Below are 9,534 nucleotides of genomic sequence, written 5' to 3'. Positions count from 1 at the left end.
TAAATTAAACAAATGTCCATTAATTGAACCTTTCCCTTATGACCACATTATAATTAATTGACCAATTAGCAATTTACAACCTCAATTAACGTATAACAACTAATTTCGAGTGTAACCATAATTAGGCAAATGATTAATTGTAATCAACTTGGGTCACAGAAAAATGCAAATGTAGTTCGCAATTGAGAAGTAGAATGATTATTTTATTTAAGTGCTCGATTGTCTCGAACCAACAGAGTAAAATATTTGTCAATTTGATATTTAATAACTTAAAAAAATTATTGAATAATTATTTTGGATTACATTTGAAAAATACCTTAATGTTAATGATAAAATATGTAAATTATTTTTAAATGACTTACAATATATCTTTGAAGTTATTTTACCAAATGAAATGACAAAATATTATCAGAATAATTTTGTAAAATCATTTTGATTTATAAAAATATAGCTTCGTTTGAGATTCAGAAACTCTGGATAATTATATAAAATTATTGGAGGTCAAAAATTAGGTGTTAATATTCACTACCTTTGCCCGTCTACAAATTGACTTACTACCTTTACTCATAGTTTAAAGATACATACACAATGGTCATATGATACTTTAATGATGTGTATGACATTCAATGAATCTCCAGATAAGCTCAAGAATCATATTGGAAGTTGATGAGAAAAAGAAATTACATAAAAGGTGTATTGATATTCTTAATGTTGTGAACCTTTTATAAAAGAAAATCATGTAAGCTTGACTCAAAATTGATAATGTCTAATCATATTAAGAGTACTTTGGACGGTTACACCTACAATCCACGCGTAGATAACTTACTAATGTAAAACAAATAGATTTGACAAACATTTTGGATAGTTTATTCGATTAAATAACTTTCTCAAAATCTTTTCCAAGCCACCGGACTTCAATTTATTTAGAAAAGAAAACTCAATTTCCTTAAACGTACTCCGAGTGCGTCTTTATTTATAAAAAAAAAAAAAAATGCACATTAATTTGCAAAAAAAAAATGCACATTTATTGGATAGACCACAGGAAGCTAAAGTTCGAAAACATCTAATATTGCACTCAACTAGGTTCATGTACGCCTAAAAAATTAAAATACTATTCTTAGATTCCAAAATTGAATTGTCAAAGTCGTTAAATATTAGATCAGTTTATGTCGTACCTTTGTGGTCCCTTCTCGGCGAATCTTACTTACCGATTAACTCCATTAAATTAAAGTATAGTTGTAAAATAAATAAACAATTTTACAAAGTAAGTAATGTCAATTCTCCCCCACTTGATAATTGAATTCTTTGATGTGGACGTTTAGCTGGTTGTACTTTACGTGTTTTTGAATTAATTGTATATATGTCACGTTCCGGTAGGAGGAGACCCAAGCGTTGACGTGGTTTTTAACACCATCTTAAAAGAAAAAAGATGTAACTTTATTTATGTATTATTTGAAATTGAACAATTTTGTTAATTATTATTAGCTGAAAATTTGAGTTAATTGATTCCCTTAATGTTAGTATACTGTCTCATATTTATTCTCATCATTAACGAAGCTTACGCATAAGATGGGTGAACTCTACCTATCTAAATTCTTTCTTTATTAACTTTTTAATTATGATTCAAATTGAAGTTAAAATCAAAAACAAGAATTTTTCTTTTCAAACGAAGAAGACGCTATTAAATAAAAATAAATTAACATAGGATAGCGTGGTTCAATTCAAACAGTATATGGGCAAATTGTTTAACTTTTTTTACTTTTTGAGCTCCGTCATGAGTTAAAGTTGAAAACAAGATATATTTTTTTTTTTCAAACGAAGGAGATGCTATTAAATTAAAAAGAAAAACAAATTAACATAGAATAAAGTTATTCAATTTGAAAAGTATATGGGCAAAGTATCTAACTATTTTTAATTCTTGAGGTCTGTCACTAGTTAAAGAAAAAAATAAGATTTTCTTTTTCAAATTAAGGAGATGCTATTAGATAAGAAAAAACAAATTAACCGAGGATAACCTTATTCAATTCGAACGGTATATAGGCAAATTATTTAACTCTTTTCACTTTTTTTTTTTTTAAATTGACGAACTTTTAAACTAGCTATAATCATTTATATTTTCTAGAAATATTTTTAAATTGTCTTTTTTTAAGAACTTCGGCAACTAAAAGTTTTACACAATAACCTTTTTTAAACTTGGCATGGCCAGGGATATATCATGACTCGACGCTGAAAATTAACTTTCTTATCATTTGTATTTTTTTTTAGCAATTCACAAGTAGTTAAATTATTTAATGTAAGAAAAAAAATCTTTTATAATATAATACTATAGATAAACTTCATAAACCACGCTAAAATCAACCCGTAATAATTCAAATACAATGCATTATATAATGATCGTGTCCTTCACCGACAAAAGTCACCATCTGATTCTTTACTTGTCTACCTTGAAGTGATCAACATATATTAAACAGTCGTTTGGACAAAATTTAAAATCATGAGATGAATCATGTTTAGACATACAATTTAAATTTTGAAGTTATATTTTTTCATGGGCATAAAATTTTTATAAGTTGTGAAAATCATCAAATTTTTTTCAATTCTTATACAATCTTATCAAATGAGCAAGTTATAATTCATAATAAAATTAATATACGCTACTAGAAGACCTTTTTAAAAACTATACAACATCAATTGATCAAATTTTAGTTCAATAAAATGAAAAATTAAACATAAATTGTAATGTAACTACTCTTTAATATAATACTCCAACATGATTGATAAGAGTAATTTTTTTATAAATAAACTATCAACTTGTAGTTCTTTTAATTTTTTATATAAATGCCGAGTAAACATAATTGATAAATATATCTATCAACTTTTATTTTATTTTTATAAAATATAAACTTATGAGTCAATATTTTCTAAAAAAGTTGAAATCTCAAATTATACTTTTTTAAAAAATTTGAGATTTTATCACGACATGAAAATGCATGCATGTCCGAACGCCTACTAAGTGCGGTGGAGCATTAAACGCTATTCATCCATTTTAATTGATGCTCCTTTCGACCCACTTTTACTAACACAAAGTTTAAGATTTTTTTTTAACAATTTATGATCTACATTAATTCTTAATATTTGTGTAGCTATAAATAATTTTTCAAAAGTAATTTTTTAAAAAGATAAATTATTTTTAATTATAAAAAGGTATATCCTTTTTTGAAACAGATTAAAAAAAAAAATCACATAAATTAAAACAGAGAAAGCACTAATATGTTTGACTGTGCATGAAACTTAAGAATGACAGATTCTTTTATAAAATATGTTGTCTAAAATAAATTACGTATAATTATCTGTTTGAGTGTGATTAGAAATCATTTCATTAAGGATGAGATGAAAAATTCCAAGTTAAATTATATTAAAAAAATATTACTATTACTATTTTTTATATTAATTATAAATAAAAGAGTGTCATATAAATTTAGACGGAGACAATACTTCATTTTCAATAGGAAATTTTGGATTGGATTGCTGAGAATACAGTTTACTATATAATATAAGAGCAAATGTGAGGACTTTTGTAGTCCTCACAATAATTTCCTAATTTTTTTAAAACTTTTTAATTAATTACTTTTAGGTCATAATCTTATTTATTTAAGTCAATTTTTTGGTTTTTTATTTCTAAGGTCTACTTTTCAAAAGCTATCGAACCTGGGGATTTTTGTAGTCCTTACAATAATTTTCAATTTTTTTTAAAAATTTTTTAATTAATTAATTTTAAGTCCTAATCTTATTTATTTAAGTCAATTTTTTTTTAAGGTCTACTTTTCAAAAGCTATCGAACTTTCTACCTCATTTTTCATGTTCTTTGGTTTTCTGGTTGGTGCTCGATATCCGCATTTGAGCCCAATTAATTCAGATAATTCGCATGGTATCGCGCCTCTTCGGGGGGGGGGGGGGGGGGGGGGAGCGCTTCCTCCAAAGATTTTTTCCATATCCATGTTCGAACCCCTAATCCCTAATTAAGAGAGGAGCAGCTCCATCCGCTGCACAAGTTAAATTATATATTTGTCTTAAAAGTTCATTAACTATGTCCTCACAATAATTTTCTAATTTTTTAAAAACTTTTTAATTAATTACTTTTAGGTCCTAATCTTATTTATTTAAGTCAATTTTTTGGTTTTTTATTTTTAAGGTCTACTTTTCAAAAACTATCGAACCTGGGGATTTTTGTAGTCCTCACAATAATTTACAGTTTTTTTAATTAATTACTTTTAGGTCCTAATCTTATTTATTTAAGTCATTTTGTTGTTTTTTGTTTTTAAGGTCTACTTTTCAAAAGCTATCGAACCTCCTATCTCATTTTTCATATTCTTTGGTTTTCTGGTTGGTGCTCGATATTCGCATTTGCGCCCAATTAATCCAGATAATTCGCACTGTATCGCGCCTCTTCGGGGGAGCGCTTCCTCCAAAGATTTTTTCCATATCCATGTCTGAACCCCTAATCCTTAATTAAGAGAGGAGCAACTCCATCCACTGCACAAGTTAAATTATGTATTTGTCTTAAAATTTCATTAACTATGTATAGATTATTTATTTAGAACTAAATAACTTCAGAAAATTAGGGTACATAAGTTATAAATGTCAAACTCTGGCTCCACATTTGATTTGAAGTAAATAATTTCATCAAAATGGAAGTTAAAATATTAAAGAAGTGGAATGAAAAATTTTCTTTTATATAACTACACACTTGTGGGACTACAATGGGTATATGGTTGTTGTTGTTGTTGTTGTACATTTGTATTAATACAAATTATATTTCTTTAGTTAAAATATCTACTTTTATATCTTGAGTTTCGAACCTGGAACTAGTCGGATGGAGTAGGTAAGTTCCTTGTTAAATAAAATAAATGTTAATCTTAAATTAAATAAACAAGTCAAGATCCCTCCTCAAGATGTGCTGCAGCAGCAAATGTTAGTTATAATATGGGTTCCAGCGAAACCAATTTAGTCATTAGTAAAGTCGAAGTCAATGGGGGTACTACTGTGAAGAAATTGAAACCTCGAGCTCGAGGACGTAGTTTTTCGATAAAAAGATCGACCTGTCATATAACTATTGTAATGAAAGATATATCTTTGGATGATGAATATGTCAAGATAGATTCGTTAAAAAAAATGAGATGGAAAAAAAAATCTACAGCTATGATGTATCGTGATATGTATAATAGTGGGGGATTATGGGACAAAAAATAAATCCACTTGGTCATAACTAGTGTCTTTAATAAAGTAGTGAGACTTTTCTGCACGAATTCAAGCCAGTGAATTTCTAAAGCGGATATCACACGCCAAATAAAAAAACCAAAAAAAAATGAAATTCCTTTTATAACCCTCTTCCATTTCAATTATACATACACCAATACGCCATAATGCACAGTACGTACTGCAGCCAAAAAGCATTTTGACAATACTGAAAAAACAGCTTAGCAATGGAGGAAATCGAGCAGAACGCCATTACACCTTCACTCACATCATTAAGGCTAAATTACGACGTGTTCTTAAGTTTTAGAGGCGAAGATACTCGAAAAAACATCACAAATAACTTATACAATGCGTTATACTCACAAGGCATTCGAGTTTTCCGTGACAATGAAGGATTAAGTCAGGGCGATGAGATCGCACCAGGTTTAATGGAGGCGATTAACGATTCAGCTGCTGCGATTGCTATTATTTCTCCTAGATATGCTTCGTCTAGATGGTGTCTTGAAGAATTAGCAACAATTTGTGAGTTGGGTAAACTTGTTTTGCCTGTTTTCTTCCGGGTTGACCCGTCTGATGTGAGGAGACAGAAAGGGCCATTTATGGTTGATTTTGAGAATTTAGAAGCAAGATTTGGAGTTGAAAAGGCTGTGAGATGGAGAAATGCTATGGAAAGAGTTGGTGGGATTTCTGGTTGGGTTTACAATAATAGGTACTATTAATTCTCTCTCTATCAGCTTATTTTATTAGTTCTCGAATTAAATTAGTAATTAAATAACATTAGACCTAATAGAAGAAACCCTAGAATGTGATTGTTACAGCTGATTTTGTTAAGCTTCTTGGATCTCGCGAATTTAAGTCTTGAGAAACGGAGTCCTCCCTCAACAGTGGACGTGTTAATCTCTTACATCGATGGCGGTAAATTTATTTGGTCTCCTTATGAATTGAATTTTGATGTTGAGTTGGACTCGGTATCCATTACTTGTCTAATTTATTTTCCAGAATATGGTGGAAGGGAATTCTCAGGTTGGAGTCCGGAGAAATATTTTGTTAGAAAATGCTAAAACAAAAGAAATATTACGCGAAATCAAATTAATGGTAATACTGTAAGGAAATGACCCCTTAATACATTCTTCCAAAACGGTTATAACAATTAAAAAAATCTGGTTGTCGCTAAAAGTTAGTTAGCGACTGGAAAATATGAAATGCTTTGTAACTTTGCATATCCATTTGATAAAATACCTTCAATATTATCCTTAACATGGAGAAAGAGAGAACCTATTTCCACTTTATATCACCCTCATTAATTATTTGAGAAGTTAATTAACTACGTATCTGTTTATTCACAACTTCTTCACATATTTTTTTAAATATTTTTTGAGATATTAAAATTAATTTGGTACTTTTTATTATGTAAATTTTTCTAAAAACATTTTCAAAAAATAAATAATTGAATTAAACTGAAAATTAAAAAATTTAACCCTTGTACTTGGAATCCCTCCACTCTTTTTGAAGCTGAAAAGTAACTCATATTCCTTCTGTCCACAATTTATATGATATACTTTTCTTTTTATTCTATCCAAAAAGAATGATAAATTTTTATATTAAAAAATAACTTAACTTAAAACTTTCACTTTTACCCTCAGTGAAATAATTTACAACACACAAATATCTATGACTTGTTTTAGACTACAAGTTTCAAAAGTTTTTCTTTCTTTCTTAAACTCCGTGCCTAGTCAAACTATATATCACATAAGTTGGGACAGAGGGAGTAGTAATGAAGGACAAGTAAATGTACCACGGAGGGACTATTAATATCATATCTTTTGTTTCCCTCTTAATAGTTATTAGTATTAACAAACGAGAATGTGCCCACAATTGCAATAATTTTATTTATTTGATAATTAAGAGATTTTCTAGAATAAGCGATGTACAGTTCGAAACTCAATAAGAAATGGATTCGACTTTATACTCGTCTCCACTTGAATGTCAAGCTTTTGTTATCCGTATAGTTCAAACCCATAACATACCTCTAAAAAATCATGTTAATATAATGTACTAGTAATCGTTGAAAGAAGTTCCCCTTAGAAGATAAAAAAATTTAATAAAATGGTTATTACTATTTAGCTAATTACTTGGAAATGCACTGTCCCCATGCATGCAACAATCTTTCAGCTTGTTCTAGTTTACGAATAACATATTTTGTAAACCAAAATATTTTACTCAATAAATTATTACTTATTTTGAATCTTGAAGTTGTGCTACCACCAAATGGGGTTCGATTATTTTATTTCCTTATTCAACAGGGACAATTTAAATATTCAGCTTTGACTTGCTAGTGTACATTAGAACTTAATTATCCCTTTCAGTTGCTTGCTCGTTTTCAATTCATGAGTGATATTGACTTTAAAAAGAGTCCAGCATACATTAACCCTCTGTCTGGATAGTTGTTTCCTATGATTTATTATTATATTGTTTTTTTTGATATCATATTTGTTTTCATTGTTCTTAAAATTATATTGTATGATGCGTTGTAATTCTATTGTTATATAACCATAAAAAAGCTCAAGTTTTGCAACCACGCATTTAGTTTTTGCGTGGTTCATTTCCCCAATATACCTCCTCCCGCCATTGCAATTTGACTTGATGTAAATATTACTTTTTAATTTTATTTTCAGGTTATTAATTCCATTGTTATTCTCTTGAAATGACCTAGCTAATAGATTATAAAACTTTTACGTTGTTAACTCAAAAAAAAAAAAAAAAATCGCGTGATGATTCTAGAGTTCAAAATAAACTCTAATGGATCATGTATTCGTTTAATTAACTGCTCTCTATCTTACCTTGAACAGAGTAATATGAGTAATTATGTACCTTAAAGCTAAAGATTACATAATGGAACTCTAAGCCACATCACCTTTCAAGTGTTTGATATATTTCATAATGGATAGTTATGATTTAAATTGGGGGCTTGTGCTTGTGGGGTGAGTGTCGATGCAAGTTTCACTGTTTAATATGATGTTTATGCATATGTTTTACAACGACGAAGCTCATGATCATGTTTTGGATACCCACATGTATTTGAACCGTGTTTTTAATGATTAAAGAACATTTTTAGCTTATTATGAAAATTAAATCATGATATGATTAATTAGCAAGATCATGGGCTCGAACCGTGGAAACAGTCTCTTGCAGAAATGCAGGGTAAAGATGCTGCGTACAATATATAGACCCTTGTGGTCCGGTTCCTTTGTGGTCCGGCCCTTCCTGAAACCCCACGCATAGTGAGAACTTAGTGCACCAGACTGTCCATTTTTTATATGATTAGCAAGATCTTCTTGAATGTTATTATTTTCATGTTTAAACCTAACGGTTGTTTTGTTGGATTTATTTTAGGAGTGATTCAAAATTTAAAAGTACCTTTGAAAAGACACAATATATTATGAAGAAGTGTTACCTATTCTTTAAAAAATACACCTATTCATTGTGAAAATGTATCATTCAATCTCAAGGGGCAAATCTATTCATGAAGAGGTGTGTTTCATTTTCTATAAATACTATGTCTCTGCAGAAAATCAACAACAACAGATCTAGATCTTTAGGCTCTCTATTATGTCATTTTCTTCGAGAGTTCATTTTTCTTCTTATTCCGAATTCCTACAAAAGCAGTTGAGAGATTAAAAAGGTTCTTCGGAACTTCTATTTGAGTGCACATTAGAAAATTCCTGAGTGGTTCATTGTATCTTGGGAGTAGAACGTCACTTTGCTATTTACACCCGAGTAGCGACGGAAATTTACTCTGAAGACAGCGTCATTCATAGCGTGCCTTGAACGCGATTATCCAATTTCAACTCCGGCTTATCTTAGTGTTGTTACTATATTTTATTTATCTCTTATTTGTTCTTCTTAATATGGTTATCTCTAATACTTTTCCAACATGTTTTTGGATGATGACGCAGTTACAGTTTACCGAGGACATGACCTTAGATAGGAGGATATGAAGGACTCAGATTAGGGTAGAAGGCTAGTAGATAGTCTCGTTTATCCTTTCATATTAGTAGTCGCATTATATATCGCACTATAATTTCTTGTGCTTTGATTTCTACTACTATCTGTTATTTTCTGTGATAGCTACTGTCCCTTTGCAAACTGTTTTATCATGACTTTGTCGCTTTCGTTATTTTCATTTCCATATCGCTTTGAATTTCTTGGCCTTATCTGATCTCTTTTTATGCTTTTTATTGAGCCAAGGATCATTTGGTAACTGTCGTCCTACCAAAG

General features: G+C 29.6%; 1 protein-coding gene across 1 annotated transcript in view; it reads left to right on the top strand.

Moving 5' to 3' along the window:
* Nucleotides 1-4,982: 4,982 nt before the first annotated feature.
* The window catches only part of LOC132641454 (disease resistance protein RUN1-like), a 12,741-nt gene continuing 8,189 nt past the window's right edge, over nt 4,983-9,534 (top strand). The window contains exon 1 of the mRNA XM_060358457.1: nt 4,983-5,965. Coding sequence (XP_060214440.1) covers nt 5,484-5,965 — 482 coding nt within the window. The 5' untranslated portion in view covers nt 4,983-5,483. The remainder of the gene's footprint in view (nt 5,966-9,534) is intronic.

Source organism: Lycium barbarum, chromosome 5 (assembly GCF_019175385.1).
Source record: "Lycium barbarum isolate Lr01 chromosome 5, ASM1917538v2, whole genome shotgun sequence".
Classification (NCBI taxonomy): domain Eukaryota; kingdom Viridiplantae; phylum Streptophyta; class Magnoliopsida; order Solanales; family Solanaceae; genus Lycium; species Lycium barbarum.
Note: the sequence above shows the minus strand (reverse complement) of the source record. Positions and strands in the feature narration are given on the sequence as shown.